Raw genomic sequence first — 27,368 nt, forward strand, 5'->3', positions numbered from 1 at the left:
CACAGGTATTCTTTAAAGAAAGCCTCAGATCCTTAAAGACTGAAAAATGACTTTTGAAATGACATTAACAGGTTAATACTTATATGAGACTTTAATATATATGTATACTGTACCTATATAATACCTATTTTATCTCAACAGCTGTGACCCAACTCAGCGTTCCCCCCTGGCACATTTGTTGTATCGCTCAAGGATCTTGGTCAGTTAGCTCTGCTCTAGCCAGTGACTTTCCTTGGTGGAGCCCCAACTTCTTCCCTCTTCTTGCTGGACCAGGATGGGAAAGATTAATAGTGACTCCGTGGAGTTGACCTCACCAAGTGAGGTCCGCCAGGCTCTGCCCATCGAAACTCACTGCTCATCTCCAGCAGATGCCAAGAAGACATCAGACACAGAGGACCGAGGAACATGGAAGGGGCGATTCGACTTTTTGCTCTCCTGCGTGGGGTACGCCATCGGGCTGGGAAATGTGTGGAGATTCCCGTATTTGTGTGGAAAAAACGGAGGAGGTGAGATGGCATCAGCTTCATGCATGCTCCATGTATTGTCCAATAAGTTCAGCCAAAAGGTTCAGACCCACCCCCATTCCTCGGTCAACGGAGGCCAATTCTGCCTCATAAGAGACAAAAATTATTTCCTGACCCCACAAAAGTAGTTGTCATCAAGATTCTTCCATACCATCCTTTACTAATTACAAGTGTAAGAAAAGCATGCAGTTTCCATTGCTAATTAATGCATTAGCGCATTACAGAGCTTAAAGCTCGTATCTGGCCAGTCCAGGAAGTAGATGGTGACCCTGTATGATGCCTCAACAAAGCTGGTAAATTAGGAAGGCCCATAGCAATGGGATCTGGTCAGAGTTACCAATGGTTTCTTCTAGAACACTGCGAACAGCCAGGATGGTCCAGTAACTTATAGGAGAAGGGTAGCTATCTCTGGACTCAGGTAAGAACCGCTGGCTTCTTCTAGAACAGGTACCTGGAATAGGGTGAGGGATCTCTCTTGTGGGCCCCAGACGGACGCTCTCACGCTCCTCTGCGGTACAAGAAGACTCTACCTCCGGCCCAGCTTCCATCAGGTCTTTTCCTCTTCAGTATCTGGAATCTCTGTGCCCTCAGCATTGGCAACTGCCAAAGAGCACTCCAGATTAGTAGTAGTATCCTCTTAGAACAAGGCACCCAACACCTCCTACGTGTATGGGGCCCAAGCAAAGTTCCTATGGTGTCCTAGGCCTCTAGGCCCCCAGCACTTGCCATGTGCTGAGGCCCAGGCTCTTTCCATCTGCTTTACAGAGACCTCCTAGGGAGAGGCCCCCCGGGGGAAGAGAGAGGCCTGCACAGTGTCACCCAGACCTTTTATTACCTGCCCTCAACCATACCACTGAGTCATCGTGCTCAGGGATTGGTCAGGGTCAGGTGCATAGTCACAGTCTAAGGATGGATCCTCCCTCACTGTATGCCAAGGCTCCCTTTTCCTCAGTAACAGGAGGAACTGTCTTTGTTGCTGTTTATTCTTCCCTCACTTCCTGTTTGCTGAAACTGCTGTCACTGCCATAGTAGGTGAGGGGAGTCCTCTCTAAAGGTGACCATACACATAGCGATTTGTGATGGACTTAGGTTCAAGCATCGGAGATTCAAACAATACAACACACGCGCTATTGTTCCACAATGCCCAACTGGAGAAAATAAGAAAATATTGATGGAGAATACGACCTATCACTTATAAATGTAAACAATCTGTAATCAATCATCATTTAATCAATCTGAATTATGAAGACTTCTCCCCCCGACACACACAGATATTCGTTCGATCGATCAGAAGTGATTGACAATGTTTTGCAGTCGATCATCTTGGTAGTTTTGAAATCGATTGAATGGATGATTTGAGTTCAGTTGCGTTTTTTTAATCCAATTTGATCGGTTTGGTTGCCTTGAATGATCGTTTGTATGGCTCTATATGAGGGGTTGAAAACTCCTGCCCTCCACCTGTGCTTTACTACAAATCCCAACACGCCTCTGCCACTTGGACTCATGCCTGTAACTGTCAGTCTTGCAATGCCTTGTGGGAATTGTAGTTCTTTAACAGCTGGAGGCGGGAGTTGCCCACCCTTGCTCTAGACAAAGCTGGAAAATAAAGTTTGGGCTCCAGATATACTTGAAGTGAATATTATTCACATGTCTGGCTAGAACATGACAAGAATAAAAGAAGTAGACTGCCGGGACACAAATATCCAGGGCAGTGACCTCACAAGGGGGTGTGCTGGGGCTGTGGCCTGCACCTGCGGGTGACACTATTGGAGGGGCAGGGATCCCAACCTGAAAGAAGCCATTTCAGGGAGGTGTCCTTCTCATTTCAGGGAGGTGCCCTCTACACCCCCCCCCATCCGCAGAGAGGGGTTAGGGGGGCTGGGAGAGAGCACCCCCCTGAAATGATGGCAGATAGCACAGGAAGCAATAGCTTCTTTGCTATCTGCAGGTTTTTTTTCTGATTTTGTTTTTAGTTGCAGTCGTCAGAATATTTTAAAAAAAGGCATACGAATCCATAGCTAGATTCCTATTGGCTATTGCACTTTGCAATAGCCAATAGCAAACTAGCTATTGCACCCGCCCTCTGCTGCTTTCAATCACCAGAAGAGGACCTGATAGAAAAATTCAGGTCCCCCTCTGCTGATTGACAGCAGCAGTGGGCGTGTACATTACCTAGTTTGCTATTGGCTATTGCAAAGTGCAATAGCCAATAGGAATCTAGCTATGGATTCGTAAGCCTTTTTTCTTTCTTTTCTGACTGACGGTCGGGCCGCGGTTCCCGATGTCAGAAAAGAAAAAAAAAAAAGATCGCAGGGAAAGGTTTATCTGCTTGATCGAGCAGATAAACCTTTCCAGGAGGAAGTGTTTCTCTCCCGGGCGGCCGGGAGCCGCTATCCAATAGCGGGAGACTCCCGGAGCGTCTGGGAGAGTTGGGATGTCTGGAGAGGTGACACCAAAATGACTGAAAGTCATTTTGGTGTCACCCCCTCTGAAAAGTCGGGCACTTGGTCATGGACCGAGAGCCCGACAGTTGTACGAGGGAGGAGGGGACCTGTCGGGTGAACGTCCCCTCTTCTCTCTGCCGGCATCCATCACCAAGATGGCTGCCACAGGTGACAGCGAAAGACATCATCACGCATGCGCAATGACATCACTGCGGGGTGTCACCCGCTCTGGGTGTCTTCCTGCCTCGGGACACCCCTGATCCAGGGGCTATGTTATTGTGGAACTTTCAATTGATACTCATAAAAAAAGTATACTGACAATGAAATACATAACAATTATTCATTCCATTGCTTTTGAAGGAGTGTGAACTCAGCCACTCAAGATAATTTGTCCATAGTATTCTTTGTATATAGACGATGGTTATAAATATTTTCCTCTTGAATGGCTGATACACTAAAATCTCAGTTATCCGTTATTCAACAAATCAGAACTCTCATCTAACCATAAAAGAAAAATCCAGTGTGTACTCACTGTTTGCTGATCTGCAGCATGTATTATCCTGGAAACGATTATGTGTCTATTTGTCTTAATTTGCTTTTCATTACTTGATTTCAATATTAATATCAAGTCAATACAGAGTTTATGTTATGGTATAATATGGGGTATGGTATTAGTTAGACCTATTTTTATTAGTAACTCTCAAGCAACCAGAAACTACATTTATCCTTAATCTACCAATCCCAATGGATGCCGGATAACGGGGAGTTTACTGTACATAAGCTGGAGATATAGTGGTGCTTGGTCCTGATTTCTCTACGCGTTTCGTGCTTTGGCTTCCTCGGGAGAAGGAGGGTTCCCTAACATATTCAAAATAAAGTAATAAAGAAAGAATATAATGAAATACCAAAACTAGAAAGAAAATATCTTCAACAAAATCACACAAAAAATTACTTTTTCAAAACATTTTAGAACATGACAAGACTCTATCTTCCCTTTAACACTATGAAGTCCTAAGCTCGCCATGCCTTTGTTTCATCCAGGAGCGTTCCTCATCCCGTACTTCCTGACGCTGGTCTTTGCCGGGATCCCGCTGTTCTTCCTCGAGACGGCTCTGGGACAGTTCACATCTATCGGGGGTCTTGGGGTGTGGAAACTGGCTCCCATGTTTAAAGGTAATAACAAGCGGTCACTTTGAGGATACGTATCAAGCTGAAGTTTAATCTGCTTATGTTTTTCCTTCCTTGGTTCCTCCCCCCCCCCCCCTTTCCTCAGTAACATGGTAATGGAATAATTAAATAAAATCTTTCTGTTTGTATTGCATACCTAATTTTAGACCCAGTGACATCATCACTGAGTCTGTATGCTGCACTGGGTCTGTGTGCTGCAATGCCTGGCAGATCATGGCTGGTGGGAGAGGCCAGCAAGGTGCTGTACAAAGCATCCTAAAGACATTAAAGCACCCTGCCTCTGTACTCCTCTAAAGTACCTCTGATACAAGCAGTGGGCTGGCTCCTGAGAGGAGTTATGTAATTACCAAAATTACCGTGCAAATACTGAAGGAGGGCAGTGGCGTAACAATCACCATAGTAACCCAGGCGGCCGCTATGGGGCCCGGGGCACAGGGGAGCCCGGCCAGGACATCCCGGATGCCGTGCGGGCTACCTGGGTTGCTATGGCATCTCATTCAGGTGGCTATTACTGGCGGCTCTGAAGAGGAACGCTCCGCTGTTCAGATCACTGACAGTGATCTGTGCAGTGGTGCGTTCCTCTCCACAGCCGCTGCTGAGTCAGTGAGAGCCAGCTGCGGCGGTGGAGGAGGCTGGACCTGGCAGTGGAAGAGGAGGCGGGGCCCAAGGTCGGCAGCAGAGGAGGAGGCGGGGCCCAGTGACAGAGGAGGAGGCTGAGCGACCATGGAGAAAGAGGAGGCGAAAAGGTAAGGAGTGTGACCAGCCCACCTGAGACCCTGCCTAGCCCACCATGGAGAGTCTATGGTGGGCTCGGCAGGGTCATCCTCAGGTGGGCTGTGCGGGATCTCAAGTGGGCTCTGCCAAGTGTGTAACTAGAAATCACAGGGCCCCTTACAAAATTTTGCTATGGGGCCCTGTGATTTCTAGTTACGCCCCTGAAGGAGGGGCTTCAATTTTGTAATTTTTTCTACGATTGTCATTCCACATTTGTTTAATATGTAAATTCCAGATTTCTATACATAATAAGGCTGCATTCACATATAGCGGTTTTCACCGCAGAAGACCCTGCGGGATGAAAAACGAAAATATTTTTCAATATGTGCGGATGTCGCTTGTTTGCGGCTATTAAATGAAACTGTCACAGGTCGGCTCAGTAGATCGGGAAGTGAGCGAACACATACCGGCGCTCGCTCACCTCTCGATCCTGTCACGGTAGAGAGCCGTGACAGGGGAGGGTCTGGATTCCCTCCTCCCCGTTCCGATCCTCCAGTGCTGACTGGCGGAATGGACGGGGGAGGGTACAGCTGGCTCTGCCTGTAGATAGGCAGAGCCAGCTGTCCCTCACGCAGCTGGGCGGATCTCGACATAATTGTCAGGATCCGTTTCAGCTGCAGCGTCTCAGTATACCGCAAGCTGTAGCTCGCGGTATACTGAGCTTAGGGCGACGGGAGGGCGCTAGTTTGTGTCCTTCTGTTACCCTTAGGAGAACTATGGGGAAAAGCCCTAACACCATAGTTCTCCTTTAAATAGCAGCGAACGGGTGGATTCCACCGGATTGTCGCACTATTTTGGGGTTTCGTACTGCGTAGCCCCTGCATTGGTCTGAACAATGCACATTGAAGTGCATTGTATTCTCTGTTTAGAGTGGCTCCGCACGTATCCGTACAGCCAAATATGCGTGGACAGCCGCTCAGCTATGGATGGAGCCTAAGGTTCGTAGAAATAGAAAATACTAAAATAAGGCGGCCCATCCAGATAAAGTTTATTGACCAACTCATTTTGAGGGATCCGAGGGCCCTCTTCATCAGGACTTTGCAATGTTGGACCAGAAAAAAAGGTCTGAACAAAGGAATATTTGGGGAATCTGGGGGACAGAACAGTTTTTTGCTCACACCTTCCTTTCCCACAAACCTTGAGACATTACCTTGAGGGCCATGTCAGGGCCCATCAATAGTGCAAGCAAAAAAACTTGTCACATTGGAATACTCACTCACGCCTTTGTTCAGCATCCCGCTACTCCAGTTCTTTTATAGATCTATACATACAATAGTGCAGCCAGCATCTGTGTATGTATAGATCGTATCAGCTATGCGATAGGCAACCTGACCAGAATCAGGAGAACCCCTCCCTCAGGGCCGCCGAAAGGAAAGCAATAAGCATAAGGCATCAGTCTTAGGAAACATCAGGTTCCAGGTTTAGTGCAATTTGATTTTTTTGTCACTTCCTGTCCAGCGAAACGGCAGATAGATTCATTCTATGCCAGTTAACCATCTGTGGTGAGAATGGGGTAAAAACGAATGTTCTTAGTGTAATTTCTCTTCTGGTCGATTGTTCTTCAATATAGAACAGAGTGAAATGGGGAATTACCACATTGTGACCACTAGATGGAGCTGTTCTTTATTGAAGAACATTCACCCAAAAGAGAGATTACACTCAGAACAATCGTTTTTGCCCTATTCTCACAACAACTTGTTACTTCGCACAGAATAAATAAACAGGCAGTTTTCCTGAATATTTTCACAAACATACAACATTGTGTTATCTGTAGTATTATTACATGATAATATTATTGCTACAATGTTTCTCATTGTTCCTCATTATTAATCACTCGCTATACTGTGTCCTCATTCCAGGGGTCGGCATGGCCGCTGTGGTGCTGTCATTTTGGCTTAATATTTACTACATTGTGATCATTGCCTGGGCACTGTACTATCTCTTCAATTCCTTCTCCTCGGTAAGTGGAAATTCCATTATTATTTCTTATTAATACAGTAAACTCTCTGTTAACCGGTATTCAACTAACCAGAACTCTCATCTAACCGGCCAAAAAAAATAAAAATCCACTGTGCACTCACCGTTCTGCGACCTTGTAGGAGTGGGAGGGAGGGCTCTGCCGCATGGGAGGCTAGAGAGGGTAGAGAAGCAGGGCCGCAGAGTATGATTGCTGCTGTATTATCCTGGGAAGGAGTGTCTGTGAATGATCGTCTGTGAACAAGCGCCCCCTAGTGATCACTCCCAGTACTGTACTGTATTAAAGCACCTGTATTACAGCACTAAGACTAAGTGTGTCTTTTGTCTTAATTTGCTTTTGATTACTTTATTTCAATATCAAAATGAAGTAAATATAGAGTTTATGTTATGGTATGGTATAGTATGGGGAATAGCATTAGTTAAACCTTTTTTTTAGAGATGCCCCGAAATTTTTCTCGCCGAAACATTTCGCCCGAAGATGGCACTTTTGGCAAAATGCCGAAAGTGCCATGACGGCGGAAAATGCATCTGAAAAATCAGTGTAACAGTAGAAAGGCATCATGGCACACTCACAAACCAGCATGTAAAACAACTTGTCTCACCACTAAGGATAACAACAGAGGTTTGGATACACATCTTCTGCAGAGGATGTGAAAGCCGCACTGCCGCGCCAAGCCACCTCTTATAGTGCGGTCCTAACTCTAAACTATGAGAGTCTCCATCTTGGAGCACATGGGGGCAGAAGATTTCAAATTGGGTGCAGGTTTGTCAGGAGGAAGCCCGGCCTCCTTAAAAGCACAGAAACACACAAGGGATCCCGCACATGCCTTTCTACTGTTTTACTGTTCAAAGCCCATTTCGTGTGCACCTTACTGTATAACTGGTGACAAATTGTTGAGTGCGTTTGTCGTTTGTTTTGTTTTGTTTTGCTTGACAAATCAGTGTATCCCTAGCTTCTCTTTTCCCTGCTGGGTGCCAATCTGTGTACCTTCCAGAGCAGAGCTGGCGCCTTGCAGGGAGGAGAGAAGCTTTCAGAATGCCGAACGGTGCAGGTGGTGATCATTGCAGGAGGCTGAGCTCTCCTCTCGGCTTGGCCTCCTGTGTCAGGATGGAGATCAGTGCGGGGCGGTGACAGCTGTGATCTGTCGGTGGGGGAGGAGAGCTCTGCCTCCTGTGACAGATCACAGCGCTCTCCTACGCTCACCGCTCTCCATCCTGACATGATGGAAATGGAGCTGGGAGGTGTGGGAGGAGAGCTCCGCCTGAGTGGAGAGTGCTGCGATCTGTCACAGGAGGCGGAGCTCTCCTCCCCCACCGCCCACCCTCTTCCTGTGACAGCCGAATCAGAACATAGAGCGGTATATGAATGAATGGGAAGTGATCTATATAATTTCCTGTTCATTCATGATTGTGGACATAGTAAGTACACTTTATCCACAATGTATGAATGAACAGGAACACTCAGTATAGAGGATTCCTGTTCATTGATAACAGGGGCTGCAGAAAAAGAGATTGAGGACTCTGTGTCTTCAATCTCTTTTTCTATTTTTAAAGGGAAATATCAGGGGTCTGTTTAGACTCCCAATATTTCTCCAGAGTCCCTGACAATAAAGTAAAAGAAAATAAAAATAAAATAGTTGAAAAAAAAAAATTAAAAAGATTGGAAAAAAATGTTATTTTCGGTTTCGGCTTGACAATTTTTTTTATTTTCGATTTTGGTCTCAAAATTCCATTTCAGTGCATCCCTACTATTTTTAATAGTAACTCTCAAGCAACCAGAAACTACACTTAACTGGAATCTTCCAATCACTGTGGATGCCAGATGACGGGGAATTTACTGCATTCTGAATTATTGAGTATAGGTACGCAGAGTTGCAGTTCTGGATGGAGATGTCATTCTCAAGTCAGAGTACATTTCAGATGGTTTCCAAAAGTGCTGAAACTCACTGGAATCCTCCTGACTGCTGCTGGTGGATTGTTATTAGTGAGTGTCTGCACTTGTGTTTAATATCCCCAAGCTAGAGCTGAAGGGAGCGTTAGAGCAGTGTTTTTCAACCTTTTTTGTGCAAAGGCACACTTTTTTCATGAAAAAAATCACGAGGCACACCACCATTAGAAAATGTTAAAAAATTTTACCTCTGTGCCTATATTGACTATAAAGAACCTGTCACCAGCTAAACAAAAGTGCAGGCAAAAGAAAAGAAAACTCACCAATTTTACAGGTGGGCAGGTTTTCCTGTCCATAAATGACTTTTTATTGACTTGCAATGTGCCTTTGAACTTGCTAGAAAATGTGACTACTCCAGGAAGAGTCAGTTTCTTAGCACAGCCTCTTTGTACGTCATGGCCTTCTCCTGTTCTGGAAGTGTCCAATTACTGTCTGTGTTGGCCCAGCCTCTGCATTCCAGCCTTTCCCTCCCTTTTATGTAGCTACGGGGAGAGGAGCAAAGGGGAATACTATAGAACAGGGATAGGAAAACTCTGGCCCTCCAGCTATGGTGCAACTACAAATCCCATTAGGCATGGCAAGACCCTGACAGCCATAAGCATTACACCCAGAGGCAGGTGCATGATGGTATTTGTAGTTTCACTTTCACCACATCTGCAGGGCCAGAGTCTGCTGGAGCTGCTGACATCACATCCATGATGGCGACGCCCAGAAGCAGATTCAGGTGAATAACATGCAGAAAATACATTACATACACATGGAATCCTAGGGGAAGATTGTTGTTGAGAAGAATGGTCTTGTAAGAGGTTATACCGGCCCATCAACATAAACAAAAATGATGAACGCTGGGAAGGCTGGGGGCTCAGGTACAGTGAGTGATAGCATGAAACCTTACAGAAGCTTACCAAGTGGTTCCAGCAAGGGTTGGATACCTAGAAAGTTGGAATATGATCTTACAGGGAGGAGGTTTGGGGGCTCACAGAGGAGGACATTGTGTATTTGACTGGTTCCTCCCCTGCCCTCTGCAGACCCTGCCCTGGCAGAGCTGTGACAACAGCTGGAACACCGAACGATGTTTCTCCAACTACTCTCTGAACGACACCACCAACCTGACCAGCACCGTCACCGAGTTCTGGGAGTAAGTAGCACTTTATCCAATCGCTTACACCAGGTGAGGGAGTACTAAGAACTGCACACAGGAAGTCTTACTGAGCATGGCAAGTCTCACTGAAAATAATAGCAAGACACCAATGAAAGCACTTGTTGGGGAAGTGAGTTTCCCCTCACTTCCTGTCTTGGTGTTGTCATTCGCACACAGATAAAGATCTCTCAGGGGCTTTAATCTTCCCATACAGAGCTAAAAAAAAGTATTTTTATTGTAAGGTTACCAGATTTTCAAAATGAAATCCGGGGATTCACCATGCCCACTTTTAACCACACCCACAAAACGTCCTCCCCCCCCCCCATTTTAAATGTCCTCTAACAGTGACAAACTTTGAGAACAAGAAGCAGAGATTTAAGATATAAAGATAAAATAAACAGATTATAAGTAAGAGGCATAAAGATATGCATGCATAGTTAGAAGGGATGCCTTGAGGGTGTCAGTAACAAGGCATACATAAGACCAGCAGAGTGCAGTGCCTTTTTTAACCCCTTCATGACTGAGGCCCTTTTTTCATTTTTTGCACCCATGTTATATTCCACACTTGCAAGGCCCTATTGAAAAGTAATGAGGGGTTTAAGGAAATCTTTGAAAACTATAATAATTCAAATGTCACAGGAAAAAAATATAAACATATCTGACATTTTTAGCTTTAGTGAAAAAATTGGCATTTACTTTCATCCATAGTGCAGGGGTAAGGAGTACATGATACAGAGTTCAAAGGTCAGTATGTAACACAGAATGCAGAAGTCAGTAGTAAGTAATGCAGTAGAGTTCAGAGATCGCTAGTATGTATCACAGAGTACAGGGGTCAGTTGTATGTAACACAGAATTCAGAAGTCAATAGTAAGTAACACAGAGCTCAGAGGTTAATATAGTAGATAACACTACAACGGGAGATGGTTAGAGACTGCAAACATCCTGTACAACGGGAGATGGTCAGAGACTGCTGACTTACAATGCTACAGGATATGGTCAGAGACTGCAGACTTACTATGCTACAAGAGATGGTCAGAGACTGCAGACATACTACAGGAGATGGTCAGAGACTGCAGACATACTACATGAGATGGTCAGAGACTGCAGACGTGCTGTACAAGGAGATGAGAGCTTTGGCAATGGGAAGTTAATATTCTTAAACATAGAGATACATTCTTTTTTTGCCATACAGGAGGAACATGCATCAGATCACAGGCGGTCTGGGCGAGCCAGGAACTGTCCGCTGGCCATTGGCGTGCACACTGGCGCTCTCCTGGGTCATGGTGTACTTCTCCATCTGGAAGGGAGTGGAGTGGACTGGCAAGGTACAGTACAGGGGGGACAATGTCTGAAATTGTCTGGTTTATATAAAGATAACCTGTCTGAATAGAAATACCAGAAAGGCCACGGCTGATCTGTCGGTACAGCTGAACTCCGTCCTTTCCTTCAGTCTTGCAGAGTTGTATCGGCTCCTCTCCTGGACCGAAATTGTTTACTCTGATATCACTGCGCACTGTAAGCTTCTCATCATGTGCATTAGATGCTGCAGCAAGTCAGATAGAGCTCACCTCATGTCCTGGCTGGAGGATGTCCAGCATCATCTAGCACTTTCCTCCCCAGCCTGACTGTCCCTGGCCTACCCCAATGAGGTGGGCTCAACCTGACTTTCTGCAGTTTCTAATGGGAGCAGCTCACAGTGTACAGTGAAATCAGGGTGAGCATTTTTAGTACAGGAGAGGAGCTTGTACTGCTTATCAAGCTGAAGTTCTGACGTCTCCAGTGTTATCAGTACATTTTCTGTTCCGCTCCGCAGGTGGTCTACTTCTCTGCTACCTACCCTTACTTCATGCTGGTGATACTGTTTTTCCGAGGGATCACCCTTCCCGGGGCCGTGGACGGCATCCGTTTCTACATCACACCCGACTTCAGCAAACTCTCCAACTCAGAGGTGCCTTATAGTCGTAGTAGTTATACCCATGAACCCTCCAATACGGCTTTCCTTCTCTTGGCGTTTATTTTCTAGGCATGCAAAATGAAAACCCGGTTTTGTTCTATGAGAAAAAAAATGTGCAGGTTTTTTTAGAAGCCCCGTTAAGTTGTTTTTACTGTCTGTGTCTATGTGGAGAGATTTCCTCTCACCTCCTGTCCTGGAAACACAACAGGACATGAGAAGAAATCTCTCCGATGTGAGGGGAAATCCACTGTTAGTTGTTACTGAAACAGATGTCCCCAGTGGAACATTTCCCTTCACCTCCTGTCTTGGAAACGCAACAGGAAGCGAAAAGAAATCCTCACACGAGTAGGGAAATCCTCTGTAAGTTATTACTGAAATAGGTGTCCCCACTTGAACATTTCCCTTCACCTCCTAACTTGGAAACACAACAGGACATGAGAAGAAATATCTCCGACGTGAGGGGAAACCCTGTTAGTTATTACCAAAACAGAAGTCCCCAATGGAAGATTCCCCTTCAGCTCCTTTCTTGTAGACAACAGGAAGTGAGAAGAAATCTCTCTACAACGTGAGGGGAAATTCTCTGTTAGCTGCTACTGAAAAAGATGTCCCCAGTGGAAGATTTCCCTTCACCTCCTGACTTGGAAACGCAACAGAAAGTGAAAAGAAATCCTCCAATGAGCGGGGAAATCCTCCGTTATTACTGAAATAGGTGTCCCTAGTTGAAGATTTCCCTTCACCTCCTGTTTTGGAAACAAAAGGAAGTGAGAAGAAATCTCTCCAATGTACAGGAGGAATCCTCTGTAAAGCTGGCCATCCCCCTATAGATTATCTGCAGATTAGCTATAGTCAGATGGAAAAAGTGCAACAGATTCCTCCATCTACACTAAACTGTGTGGATGAAGGAATTTTCCACTGGGCCAGGCTTCAGTATCTTGCTAGTCGGCCCCTCTGGCTCTCACAATACCTGAACAATGCCTACATCCAATCAGAGTGTTCAGGTGTTTTGACAGCCAGTGCAGCCGACTAGCAAGATACTGAAGCTTGGCCCAGTGGGAGATTCCTCCATCCACACAGTTTAGCGTAGATGGAGGAATCCGTTGCACTTTTTCCACCTGACCATAGAAACTCTGCAGAAAATCTATAGGTGTGTGGCCAGCTTAAGTTATTACTGAAACAGGTGTCGCCATTTAAACATTTCCCTTCACCTACTGTCTTGGAAACACAACAGGAAGTGAGAAGAAATGTATTCAATGTGAGGGGAAATCTTCGATTAGTTGTCACTGAAACAGTTGTCCCTATTGGAAGATTTCCCTTCACCCCCTGCTTTGATGACATCTGTACAATTTACCATCTCAATGACAGTGGTCACCAGGACAAGTATAGAAGGTGAATCTCCTCCATAGGAACACAGCAATAAAAACTAAAGCTATACAGGAAAACCAAAACGGTTTGGGATCTGTGTCCCCTTCTTCAGGGCCACAAATAAACATATTTTTATAATCTATTGTCAATCTATCTACGATAGATGTTTATTTGTTGCTGTTGAGTTGTGTTAACTGTGTCTGTACCCCAATGGTCTGTTAGGATAAAATGTTTATTGCTAGCCAATATAAAGGGAACTCAGAAGTGTTGGTATCCTGGAGGATTCATGACCCTCTTGCCATTGCACCGGGTATAAAGTGAGCGATTAGTAGAGTAAATCGAGAAGCAGGCTACCATACTGGCAACTTTCTATCAATTTCAGGCACTTTCAACCTTCAACATGATTGAATGGATCAAAGTGGTGCATGGACATCATATAAAAAGTTGCCTGTCTCGGTCCGTCCCCTCATTATTATTTCTGTGATGGAATGTTGGGTGAGAGTGGCTGATATTGCTAGAAAAGTGCACAGTGTATAGGCAGCATAAGAATTGATCAGGAAAATTAGGAACGTATTACCATCAACATGCAGTCTCTTTTATAGGTCTGGATGGACGCGGCCACTCAGATCTTCTTCTCCTATGGCCTCGGTCTGGGATCTCTGATTGCTCTGGGAAGTTACAACTCCTTCAATAACAACGTCTACAGGTACGCACAGGATGTATGTGCTTGTCCAATGTGTGCTGCCATGGCTGATCTCCCTCTGAAAATGCTAGGTGACTCTCTGACTTCAGTGCTTTCTGAATTGCTTCCTGGAACAACCATGCAGATAACAAAGTCAAAGGAAGGTCACAACTCCTGAACTTGTTCCATGGCAGTGACTCCAAGAAGCTGATTTATAAAATGTTTGCCTAGCATATAGCTTTGTGAATGACGTTCACAGGGCATTACTGTCACTAGATTGAGCAGAGAACATGTAAGTGACTCCAAGGGGAGCATTCATATATCGTGCTAAAGGAATACGAATAAAGATTCAATTCTGAAGCAGAATGATATATAAAGCGTTTGCTTAGCGTATAGCTCGGTGAATGCCATTTGCAGGCCATTACTGTCACTAGATGGAGCTGAGGTGCACGGGAATTTCACAATACTCGTTACATGTCATTGACTCCAATGGGCTGATTTTAAAGCATAATATCCCCTTTGCACACTGTACCCCAGAATTCAATGGGTGCTGGAACAACAGGCGGATGGCACCACAGTATACAATCTAGAACATATGTTGTCCGCACACTATTCTGCTTCGGAATATCATCTTTATTCATATTCTTTTAGCATGTCATATGGATACATCCATATGTCATGCTAAAGGAATACGAATAAGGATGATATTGAGAAGCAGAATGATTTATAAAGCGTTTGCCTAGCATATATCTAGGTGAATGCCATTTGCAGGCCATTACAGCCACTAGATGGAGCTGAGGAGCACGGGAAGTTCCCATACTTATTACATGTCATTGTCTCCAAGGGGCTGATTTATAAAGCATTCACCTAGCATATAGCTGGGTGAGTGCTGTTTCCAGGCCATTACTGCCACTAGATGAAGCCAAGGACCATTGGATTTCCTATGCTCACCTGCCCCATCTAAAGGCAGTAATATTGTGCAAACTTTGTTTACCCAGCTATACGCTGGACAAAAGCTTTAAAAATCAGTCCCCAAGTATTGAACCTATTGGATCATCAGAGAAGCCAGACAACAAGCATTTTTAAAAGGTGACTTCAGCAATGGCAGCCTCCAGAATTTCCCAGTACAGGTTTTCTTTAGCGCTAGGTGCATTCAGGTTGCATATGAGATGTTTGAGATGCTATGAGTTCTCTTAGATGTGTTCTTCTCTCTTCCACAGAGATTCCATCATTGTCTGCGGCATTAATTCTTTCACCAGCATGTTTGCCGGTGTCGTCATTTTCTCCATCGTTGGCTTCATGTCGCACATCACCAAAAGACCCATCCAGGAGTTGGCAGCTTCCGGTAAGTGCTTCTAAATCTGGTGCTGTCTAGCAAACTTCCTTAGATTTTCAAAGCCTTTAGCTAAATGTATCAAACCCAGATAGTTTTGACATGGATGATGGAACAAGCATGTGAATAGTACAGTCGGAGTGAATTCAGAACTTCTGATTGGCATACATGTTTCAGATCAGTACATCCCTTGGATCAACAGTAACAGTCAAGAAATTAGCATTTTCAAAAGGAGAGTTCAGCAATGACACCTTACATATATTGTTAGCATAGATTTCCTTTAATTACAGTAAAATTAAAGGAGAACTATGAGGTGAGTGCTTCTCACTCACCTCATAGTTCTAGCCGACTTGTGACAATGACACTGTCACAGGTCGGCTCAGTAGATCGGGAGGTGAGCGAACATATACCGGCGCGGTATACTGAGCTTAGGGTAACGGGAGGACCCTCCTTTAAGTGTTTTTTTAAAATATTTTATTATATTGAGGGCTCAAAAATACATTTTAAATGGTAAATATGAAACATTGTATAGAATTATCGCATTGCCACATTTTCAGGGAGCAGGTGGCACTCCAGGCTCCTGTTCATGTTTATCTGTCTATTCTTAGCTGCTCTGTTGTTTGCAGAAATTTACACACCAAGCTAAACAAGTCAGAGTAATGACCCTCTCTGCCAGTTCAGATGCATCATATGGGGTTTCAGTAGGATAGAGAACATCTGATGGTAAACAGCTTCTGCTCTGTTCTCTCCTGTAGATCCTGTGCAGTGGGTTCTCACTGTATTTGTGGCATGTAGTAAAACAAAATATACATTCAGTTTAAAAACAATATTTTAAAGAGAAGTTTTGGTTATAATTTGGGTTATTTTGTTAATGTGCTCAAAATGTCAGTTTTTCATGAATTAAAACGGAACTCTAGGCAGATATACAAGACACAAATGAATGCAGCTCTGTAATTACCTGCATTTAACCTGATATCAGCCATTTGCAATCCCTGTATAGCACAGCTAGAGTGGCAGAGGAAGAAGTAGTCAGTCCATGTGCTAGCAAGGAGCATGCTGACAGGAGGAGAATGCAGAGTGACAGAGAGAAGAGCTCATCACTGTGCTGCTTCTCCTATCACTGTCCAGTCACAGGCTGGGGGCGGTTCTAGGATGACCTGGGCTAGAGGAAGTGGGTTGAATGATGCTGGTAATCAGACTGAAGACATCTAGTGACCTAAAAAGGTAGTGTGGAGGAAATCTTTGTTTTCAAAGTAGAAGCTAATTTTGTTATTTTATCTGTTAATGGGCTATCTATTTTACCTTGTTATCTTTGGCTGGCATTCTGCTCTAATTTTGCGTTTTTGCCTGCTGGTTACAGGGCCGGGGCTCGCCTTCCTGGCCTATCCACAGGCTGTCACTCAGCTCCCTATGTCTCCCATCTGGTCAATCCTCTTCTTCTCCATGCTGGTCATGTTGGGATTGGACAGTCAGGTAAGAAGCTTTCTGGCCATGAATGGCTGCCTTCGTCCCTGGCGGTACACAGCCACTTCCCTGAATGTGATCTTGAAGATTTATGTGGCACTAACAACCATAATTTTCAATACATGGTGGATGCCAGTGCAAGCTTAATGCACAAAGGGGGTAACACATGGTTGGTTGGTTAGTGTGTAATTGCAGCCAAAACCTTTTTTTCTTCTTAAAGTTCTGCACGGTGGAAGGTTTTATCACCGCCCTGGTAGACGAATATCCGCAACTTCTGAGGAGCAGGAAAAAGATCTTCATTGCTGTCGTCTGCGTCATTTCCTTCATTATCGGCCTCTCTAACATTACCCAGGTAAACATTACGCAGGATCTGACCGAAAACCAGAGATAAGGGTGATTTATTTTGTTTTAATTAGCATGACATGGGCGCCACTTGAAGGGGGGGCGCTGCTCAGTGTGTCAGCAAAAGTTCACCCACCCACGGAGACATCTGACTTAGGAATTAGGGATGCTGTGGCTGGCATCCTGCCCAGCTCCAGGCAACCAGTGACATTGCGTGATGCAGCCAGAGCCTCGCAGATTGCTAATGGCTGTATATGACCCTTACATATCTCCTCGCCCAAGTTTTAGCAACCAGAGCAGGCGGGGAGATGTGTATGCTGGTGGGATGCTCTGGCTGGCATCCCACCCAGCTCCTGGCAACCAGTGACGTCACTGGTTGCCAGGAGCTGGGCGGGATGCCAGGGATGCAATTTTTTCATCTGGTCTCAACTGTTACATGAAAATAGACTTAGATCTAAGGAATGGAAGGAAATGAGAGCACAGAATGCTTATGGAATGAGAAAACCTGCCCATCTCATTGCATATATAATGATGTAAACTCTGCCTCCCTTCCAGGGTGGAATCTACGTGTTCAAACTGTTTGACTATTACTCGGCCAGCGGAATGTGTCTACTCTTCCTGGTTTTCTTTGAAACAGTGTCCATATCATGGTGTTATGGTGAGACCTTGTCAATGTCCCCAGTAAGAACGGGGCTGGGGCAATATTAAACTGTATCTCTGGGTAAAACCAATAATGATATAAATGCTGGAGCCCATCACCAGCTTAACACAACAGTTTTTTGTATGTCCTCCCTGTAACATTGTTGATCTTGCCATTAGGTCCATTATTTTTCAACTTCCTATAATGGGCCAAGCTGTCCAGCCAAAGTGACAGTTACAGAGGTTGGGCCAAACCATATAACACTGTAGGGGGTGCTTACAACCATCAGCTTTTAATCAAGTGGCTTAAAGCTTTTCTCCTAAAGAAAAAAACACTGTTGCTGTAACTGCATAAGAATCTTAGCTGGAATTGGACTTTAATTTACTGGTCTTTTACTGAAACCAGAATTAAACCACAAATACTCTCCTGTCATCATATAAAATGTACAATTATGGACCTGTCGACCTAAACATGCATCTACATTTGTATACATATTCATCCTCCATGCTGTAAGGGGTTTATTTAAAAAAAATTGCAGAGCCATTCGTATGTACTTTCATTCTGTGTGAATGGAAGCAAAAAAATGAATGTTATTAGCATAGTTTATTATAGGCCCAGGTACTGATCATGTGACCCAGCTTTAGGCCTATCCTGGAATCAGTGTTACCGTATAAGAAGCCAATATTTTCAGCTTATACACTTAGTTGTGTATTTATAAAAAAAAAAATTGCAGAGCCATTCATCCTGCATAACTGCATGTACATTTGACCTGTGCGAATGGAGGTAACAATTCATGTTATTGATAAATTTTCTTTCCAAGTTGAATGTAATATCAGGAAAATACCTCATTATGGTCACAAGTGGGACCTGATGAGAAGTATTTATTTCCTATGATCCACAGCTCCATCTAGTGACCATAATAGTAATTAGTTATGTCACTAGCTCTGTTGAATGACTTTGGTGAAAGAATGATGCTAGCAATGTAAGTTGAGAGATAAATCCACCACTACTCGAGGAACCCCTAGAACCCCTAGTAACCTCTAGAGGAACCCTGGATGAAGAAGTCGAGGGTTGTGGTACTGCGGAATGGGCATTATGGGTAAAGGAAAGGCGGAGAGCTTGTGCGAGTGTTATGACTAGCCATGTGGCATTCAGTCTTGCACTTTCCTGTGCTGCAGGTGTTGACCGCTTCTACCAGGACATTGAAGAAATGATCGGGTACCAGCCTTGCTCATGGTGGAAACTCTGCTGGGCTTATTTCACCCCCTTTGTCTGTCTGGTAAGGATCACACTTAACCTGTTTTCATGCAATTACGATGGCCACCACTTCCCCAGAAGTCATGATTGTTCCTGCGTGGACAGTTCTTTCCTCTATTACCATTCATTGTGCTCTGTTTCTGCCTAAGGCTGCCCATACAGGGCAATATTTTCCATAAGATACAATGAGAGCTCTAAGGTCTTTGCATTAGCTGGACTGTAAGGCGTCTAAACAACAGAAGCTACAGATGAGCAAACTGGTGGCTTTTCAGTGACATTACTAACTACCGTGGCAGTTGTCCACGACGTGTCTTTATTTATATGTAAAGCCATATGATCACCAAAACAATACCTGTATGATACTCACATGGCTTTGTTACAAAAAACATGTGATTATTTTTCTTAAGCCAATTTCAGTTAAGCAGTGTCGAATGGTGACATTTAAGTCCAAATTGGTAATTTAATGGGAAGCTCACTCTTCTTATCTCTAGTGTTTTTGTCATGTCATCAATAACTGCCCATACTTAGACTTACTCTATTGTTCATGTAAGAATGTGGTATAAGAGCTGGTTCACACCAGCTCGGTTGGCCTTTGTTGGGCAATTTTGCCCAGCTCTGTCCCAACCCAAAGACAAGGCAAAAGGCCTCACTTTGTATAGGCCCTGCAGGCATCATTTTATTGCAACACATTACAATGCGCTGCAACATTGTAAAGGTGCTACACTGTAGAAGGCTAAGTGGCTGTGTACAAACATTTGCGCTGCAAATATCTTTTAGACAATAATCATCGTGCGCCATTAAGGATTTATTACATCAATACTTTTTTTTTTAAAAACAGTCATCTGCCAAAAATGAATTTTCAGCCAGTTCATCGCATATCTCCCACTGTTATCAGTCATCAGCAAGTACTTTGTGCCCAGAATGCTAAGAGTGTTTCTTACATTCATTGAATCTTGAATCATAGAAACACCTCATGTGTGGGCAGCCTTAGCATCAAGAGTGACGCACCATTTGTTTGTAGATAGTTCACTCGGCGGTCGGAACCCTGCTTCCATACAGATATAACAGCACTGAGAAGCCAAAAATCACATCCTGTGCTGTCAGACTTCCTGTGTTACGTTGGACAGCACAGGATGTGATTTTTGGCTTTTCAGTGCTGTTATATCTGTATAGAAGCAGGGTTCCGACCTCCGATTGAACTATCTACATACTTAGCAAATGGTGCCTCACTCTTGATGCTAAGGCTGCCCACACATGAGGTGTTTCTATGATTCAGGAAGTATACCCCCAGTGACCATGTGAGGTCCTCCTAGAATTTACAGTACATGCAGTGCAGTACATTTCTGAGAACCCTGATTAAAATAAATTGACTGATCTTCCTGATTTTGGCACTGTTGCAGTGTTTCTTGGATAGCGTTAGCTGTTTGGTTTCACCTATTGTCTAGAATTGCTGTCCAATTGCTCATACATTTTTTTTATCTTAGCAATATATTTACTAAAATCATTTTAACTTTATAAAACTGATTTTTTTTAAATTTTCCTAACTATTCTTGTGTATCCTATCACCACGCAGGGCGTCTTCATTTTCAGCGCTGTGGAGATGACGCCCCTCACCCTGGGGCGATACGTGTACCCTTCATGGGGCCAGGGCATTGGCTGGCTCATGGCTCTGTCGTCCATGGTACTGATACCCAGTTATATGTTGTACCTGTTTCTCACCTCCTCCGGCACCTTCAGCCAGGTAAAGATGATCACTCACACCTTTCATTAACCTTGTTATCTGCAGTACCACTTAGCTAACAATTTCCTGCAATTAGATGTCAGGTAAAACGTGTTACCTATACGACTTCAAGACACATGTATACATTATCTGCCTAGCTCCTCCGAACACTGAAGAAGTTCCTGCAAACATGAAAGGAAGCTCCTTCCAATGCCCCCCAATCAGTTGTAATGGTGGAATTCCCAGTCCGCAGCTGCATGTAAGCAATGGGGCAGAATTCAATGACGTCATTGGTCTTATATGGCCACATGGCTATATTTGGTCAATGACATTTACCTAATATGGCCATGTGGTCATTAAAGCTCAATGTCATCAGCACAAGCTTCCCACCCCTTTGTTTATGATCAACTGTGGGCTGGGGTATGCCCCTATCTGCAGCTAATTGAGCAAGTGGTCCCATGGCACATCCAGGTTCAGAGGAGCTCAGCTTCAGACTGGTTTCAGTCCGAACCTGAGCTTATGCCTAATGACAAGCTAAGAAATTGTCACAAAATTCAGCATTCTTCCTCTCTACTGCACTAATGTTTGCCATTAACTATACAGTATAAATAGCATACAGTAGATTGGGTCTGTAGAGTGCTAAGATGTAGTATTCTGTGAACCCTTAGAAGTTGAAGGACAGGAGAGCAAAACACAAGAGGTCAAGATTTTTCAAGTTTTAAGAGGTCAAGTGTTATCATTTTCTGTGCTTTCATTTACTCAAATATCCCAGAAACAAATTCCAACACGTTTTGGGGGTTTAAAAATGTCCAATACTTCAGGGCTTAGGTAGAGCACACCAGCTGCGGGACTGCATAACTTTTCAACAGTTGTTTCCATTGACCATTGTCAGCTGTTTCCATCCCAAAAGTTACCAACAAAAGGGGGTATTTAAGCCCCAGAAATGCATTGGCATGTTTTTTTCTTGGACTTCAAAAGCAAATAAAAGTTTTTAAAAAATATAACACTTTGACTTCTTGTGTTTGGGGATTCTACACCTCTACCTCTTCAGATTCACAGAGATCTTCCTTATTGGAGGTCATTATGATTTTGTGACCAGCCCAAATTGAAAACTAGGAACTCCCCACAAGTCAATCAAGTAGAAACATAATCTCTCCAGCCATTACTATATAGAGTGTAATATTTTGTGAGATCAGCCCTGATAATTTTGTGCTATTTTTCCTGCTGGTGATAAGTCCGCCAATTGTGTGCATGTTACTTACAAGGCATCTAGTCACAAATCTCATGTTTCTCCACCCAGCGCCTCCGTGAAATGACGCAGCCACAGATGGAGCGAGTGATGCTGAAAAACGGTCTGCGTCCCAGGATCAGCCTGGATGGAACCTCCAGAGACATCCCAGGAGTGTGATTTTTGGACCCTCATTGTACACTGCGCCCCTCACATATGCTTCCCATTGGATTCCACACTCACCGTTCCTTTCCGTTAGTTTTAGGACCCAACAGGAAGACCACTGCTTAGTCACCGTGACAGATAAAATCCTGAGTCGTGTTAAGATATGACCTACCTGAGTGCCTTACAGTATCACCCTCTAAACGGAACATTTTAGGACTTTTTCTGTAATTTAAACACTAAATAAAATGAGGATACAGGTTCTGTACTTCTAGACTCTTTTTTCACTGGGTAAAGTCTGTCTGGCCAAAAAAAAATTTTAAAAAGAAAACTATTTAGCACATTTCTGGAATACATGCACATTTCCCCATGTGTTATCCCCTTAAAAATGTCACAACCCATAACCCTAAACCTTAGTCCAGAAAAATATCTGTTGATCTGCCAAAAATTTAGTGAGCTCCTAATTTCCTGTTTGGCCTGATACCAAAGTGTCCCTGCTGGAATGAATTCCAAAAGAGGTTTCCACCGCGCTCCTTACTGGTATGTCCCTTTAAAGTGGGTGCTGCAGTGATAGTGGATGGCGCCACTTAAAATCCAAAGTAAAATTTTTTCAACGAGTGGTCATTTTATTGATGTACCCACATCTCGTCATAAAGCAACGTTTCGGGGCCACTCAGGGTCCCTTCATCAGGCAGGGTCCCTTCATTTTTTACTTTGATTTGCTGGTGATATACTTAACTAAGTGCTGGAATGAAATCCCAAGCAGCATTGTCAGCCCTGCCTACTGGACTATAGAACTCTGCCTATCCTCACCCCTCTCTTTCCCTCTCCACATGTAGATTGATTTATTTTCCAGCTAAACAGTGCTTCTGTCTTAATACATAAGAGCCTGCTCATATGCTGCGTGTAGGAAAAGGGCTCTTGGGAGTTGTAGTTTTGGGGCGTGTCCCTTCTTTAATAGGAACTGACCTCCCAGCAGCTACCCCTAAATAATTTTACAAGCCTGATGATGATGTCATTAAAGCTGTTTCTTGCTACAAGAACAAAGTAAAACAAAGAGAATGAAGCTGAGACATGATCTATAGGGGGAAAGGAGTGGGTTGGATAAGGATTCTAGGGAGATGTAGTTCTGGGGTGTGTCTACATCATTTGGAACTTATCTCCCAGCAGATGCCCATACAAGAGTTTTACAAGCCTGGTGATGATGTCATTAAAGCTGTTTCTTTATACCAGAATTGGGTAAAAGAAAAATAATAAAGCTGGGACATAATCTAGAGGGGGAATGGGCAGATTGGGGTTGTATCTGGGTAATGGCTGGGCTGGACATACGCTTTAAATATCATAAAGTGCTAGAATGGATATAAGTATTTATCTGCTTTTCCAACCATGGAGCCATCTTTGTTCAGGCATCACCCAGGGTCACCATCAGCTCAGAGATGGCACAATCATATAAATCCTGGTGCCTGTGAAGTTTTTGGTTCTGACCACAAATGTCTGGCACAGAGCGGCCCCTGATGTAGCCTCTCACCTTGTGACTTACCAAGGGACAACATACAGTCTGATCCCTGGGGAAGAGGAGACTGAGGAAATGCTTCCTCCAGCCTGCAGCTGACTGATGGCATTGTCTCAGCCTTGGCAACGTCACTGGATGGCTTTTAAATGATAACAGGTGATTCAACTGTGAAAGTGACAATCTTGCTGTATATTGTGACAAGCCAGGAATGTGAGAAGTGACAAGCCAGACCTGTGAAGTTACAGAATGGCTCACTTTAAGCCCTATTTAAATAGTGAGGAGCTCCATCTTCTCTGAGGTGAGATTGTAGCAGAATTTGGTCCCATTTACAGTGATATCCTAAAGGTGCCGAAGGACCCGATCCTTTCACCCCAAACTATGCTGCCACTACCACTATGTGAGGCAACCAACAATGGGGCACACAGGGCTAGAGAAGGCCCTTTATTGCAGAAAAAGGCGGTAGCAGTGGTGAAGGTTTTAGTGTGTTTTGTAAAGTGGAACTTTTTTTACCATTATATAGTGTAATAAAGGGTCAGAGCCTCTGTCAGGTTATTCCTTTTTTTTTTCTTTTCAGTTTTGGCTGAAGTTTCATTCATGACACATTCAAAATTCATGACAAACTTCATCACAGCCCCACCTTGTGAGGGGAATTTACTAAGACTGGAGCATGGCAACCAATCAGCTTCTATCTTCAGCTTGTTTACTTAAGCTTTAAAAATACAAGCTAGAAACTAATTGGTTGCCATGCACAGCTGCTCCAGAGTCTGTAAATCCCACCAATTGTTTTTTTTCCTGTACCCCCCCCAAATGATCAAAACAGACAAGAGACTCAATAAACAGAGGCAACATCATCTCATATAATATCTAGATTTCTATAGAACAGATAAAATATTCACTTTTTTTTCAATTACAAAATATTACAGGTGTCTGGGTGCATCATCAAATGTCCACACAGTCCGCCCGGACCACCCCTTCTCCACCCCCAGTGCTGTTGGGGGGCAGTTATCGGTTGTTATGTTAATATGAAACAGGCAATGACTTGCTTTTACCCACTGAGCCTCCTGTCTACTGTGTGTGCAACCATTCCCTAGAACTCTTTTCACTGCAGGTAAAGAACCGGAAAACAGGAAGAAGGTTATGTGTATAATACTTGATTGCAGTGTGCTTTCATATACACTTGTGGAGAGGGTGACTCGGAAAAGGAACTGTGTATAGCAAAGGTTACACGTCTATAGCTCATCAGCCGCGGTGGAACTGACTGCCCTGGGAAATGGTTATTGTGGTTTTAACACAACTGATAGGCGGGAGGTTAACAAAGATTGGTGTATTTAGTGCTAATTTGCCTACATTTGAATCAGAATTTATTTTATGCATTGTATTATTCTAACATCAAATCCACTGGAAAGGAAAAAAAGTGTGTGCTAATAAATACTGCATTGTAGAAGCAAACTTCAAGCAATTTCATATTTAAATAAAGGAAAACATAAATATATCCAAGACTAAAGCTATAATAATTTGGCGATGCTGTTTTGGGGGTGATAGTTTGCAATGAATTCACTTGTGCTTTGTATTGATAAACTTGGTAGATGCATGTGTTCTAGAATATTTGTGTATATGTGGGCAAAATAAAAGAAAAGATTAGAACATCTCAGCAATACATGCATATTTCTCCATGTTCTGTCGCTTGAAAAATGCTGCAAATACAGAAAAATAACTGCTGACCCTTCTAAGAATCCAGTGAGCTCCTAACTTCCTGCAGTGAGATGACAGCACAGGGCCTCTGGTGCCCTGAAATTCCAAGCAGTCAGCCCTGCGCAGTTCTCACAAAACATGAGGGGAGTTAGCATGGAAGTACTGGGTAGGCCCCACAACTGCGCTTGAGACTTTAGTGCAGGAGAGGCAGAGTTGTCACTAAGGAAGTAAGGAGCTTGCTGGATTTCTAGAAGGATCAACAAGAATTGACTAGCAATTGGCGCTTACTGAACTGCGAGGCCCCAATTACAATTGCATTGTACAGTTCAGTAGTGTGGTACCTAACAAATGCAGAAGCGAGTCAATAGGTTCCTTATACTTTTTTAAACAAGGGTTGGGGTAGCCAATTAGCAGGCCTTCAACATGGTCTTTTTTTTACACCTGCGTGTCTGTATACATCGGGAATGTGGATGAATCCAAGAAGTGGCATGTCTTTGAGGTAATCAATCTTTTACAAGTAGGCCCAACAGTCTGACTGTTGAGCCAACCATATTCAGTAAAACATTTTATTGTAAAAAAAATAAAAATAAATAAAAAGACATTGAATGCCTAGGCCAAAAGTTCAAATCCTGACTGTAATCCTGACTTCCCCCTCCCTTTTAGATTGCAAGCCCTCAGGGGCAGGGCCCTCCTTACCATCTTGTCTTGAATTGTATTGTGATTGTAATGTCTTCCTTATATTGTAAAGCGCTGCGCAAACTGTTGGTGCTATATAAATCCTGTATAATAATAATAATAATAATGAATCGCTTCCAGAAGCAATTATTTGGAATTAGACAGATTTTGGCATGGTCAAAGTTCTCTGCCGTTGATGCTATTTCTGGGGCTTCTGTTAGTTGTATATCTAAACTGATTTATACATTTTCTGATATTCTGATGGGATTTCGATTTGTTGTTGCTCTGCTTCAGATCTTGGAACAGTATAAGCAAGCATCATGTATAATATACATGATAACAGGAAACCATACCAAAGAGCATTATGGGCAATCGTCAATGGGACTAAGGAGCCAAGAAAAAAAAAGGATGTGCACTTTATGTCAGTAAACCTAAAATACAAGTTACTATTAAAAATAACTGCTAATGCTTACAAACACGGATTTACCAGTTCACTCCTACCCTCCTGAAACCTTTGAGATGCTGGCCTCCTCACTCTTTGACCTCCAGCTAGTGGAGATTTGCTGTTTAAATGATTGGCATGGGGTGAGAGTCCATTATATCACACAGCTAGAAATTGTTATTTACCCAATAAGAAAGCATATTGGTCCCTTAATAAGGTACATTTGTTAAAATTACAAACAGAAACAGGATTCAGTTAAATAGGTATTCACCATGGGCTTTCTGACTTTCTGAATGGAGGTCTGAGAGTGAAGCTCAAGTGAACAAAGGCTAAACTGCTGATAAGGGCACAAATGAGAAATATAATATTATTATTTAATATTGTACCTTTTTCCCCTTAGTGCAGCTGCTACTAGGCAAGAAGAGGAAGAGAGCCCCCCTTCCCCAGTGCTCTACCTACTAGGGTGAACAGCTAGTCAGTGTATTTATGAGTACATCAGCAGAAATGGTAAGATTGCATCATGGCAGAAACTTTGCACTTTTAATTTTACTTTTGTTTTTAATGTGTTTTGTCTTCCTGTTAAACAAAGTTAAAATAATTAGGCTCACGAGGGCTGTTTTTTGCCATTAGACTAGGTCCACAATAGTTAAAAGGAACCTCCATGAAACCCAGGAGCCAATTAAAGCCCTTTGCAGTCTTAAAAAAAGCTAAAAAGACAAAATATATTTCAATCTTCCTCATTGACTCCAATGCATTTTGCCAAAAAGGGAAAGTTTTGCTAAAATCTCCCGGTTTTGGCCAGAATTTTAGGGAGATGAAAACTCTCAATTTTGCTCATCCCTATGCAGCATCTTTTCACTTAAAGGGAAACTATAGTGTTTTTACAGTAATATATATATATATATA

General features: G+C 43.5%; 1 protein-coding gene and 1 long non-coding RNA gene across 2 annotated transcripts in view; both read left to right on the forward strand.

The window, feature by feature from the left end:
* Positions 1 to 274: 274 nt before the first annotated feature.
* Positions 275 to 22,282, forward strand: LOC108804619 (sodium- and chloride-dependent GABA transporter 1-like). The gene is made up of 14 exons (XM_018576445.1): positions 275 to 506; positions 4,010 to 4,141; positions 6,790 to 6,890; positions 9,884 to 9,993; positions 11,189 to 11,321; positions 11,810 to 11,944; positions 13,915 to 14,018; positions 15,215 to 15,339; positions 16,688 to 16,800; positions 17,012 to 17,143; positions 17,689 to 17,791; positions 18,952 to 19,052; positions 20,604 to 20,771; positions 22,051 to 22,282. The coding sequence occupies exons 1-14, from the start codon at positions 275 to 277 to the stop codon at positions 22,156 to 22,158; spliced, it is 1,797 nt and encodes a 598-aa protein (XP_018431947.1). The 3' UTR covers positions 22,159 to 22,282.
* Positions 22,283 to 24,498: 2,216 nt separating this feature from the next.
* Positions 24,499 to 27,368, forward strand: part of LOC108804641 — a 6,003-nt gene continuing 3,133 nt past the window's right edge. The window contains exons 1-2 of the long non-coding RNA XR_001942373.1: positions 24,499 to 24,654; positions 25,671 to 25,677. This is a non-coding gene — a long non-coding RNA (uncharacterized LOC108804641). The remainder of the gene's footprint in view (positions 24,655 to 25,670; positions 25,678 to 27,368) is intronic.

This window comes from Nanorana parkeri, unplaced genomic scaffold (genome assembly GCF_000935625.1).
Source record: "Nanorana parkeri isolate BGI_ZX_2015 unplaced genomic scaffold, ASM93562v1 scaffold67, whole genome shotgun sequence".
Taxonomy (NCBI): Eukaryota; Metazoa; Chordata; class Amphibia; order Anura; family Dicroglossidae; genus Nanorana; species Nanorana parkeri.

Excerpts from the sequence above, each read along its gene's own strand:
- LOC108804619 (XM_018576445.1), top strand. The coding sequence starts at position 275 with ATGGGAAAGATTAATAGTGACTCCGTGGAGTTGACCTCACCAAGTGAG. Across the intron at positions 4,142-6,789 it reads ACTGGCTCCCATGTTTAAAG|GGGTCGGCATGGCCGCTGTG; the intron begins GTAATAACAAGC and ends TCCTCATTCCAG. Across the intron at positions 19,053-20,603 it reads TCACCCCCTTTGTCTGTCTG|GGCGTCTTCATTTTCAGCGC; the intron begins GTAAGGATCACA and ends ATCACCACGCAG.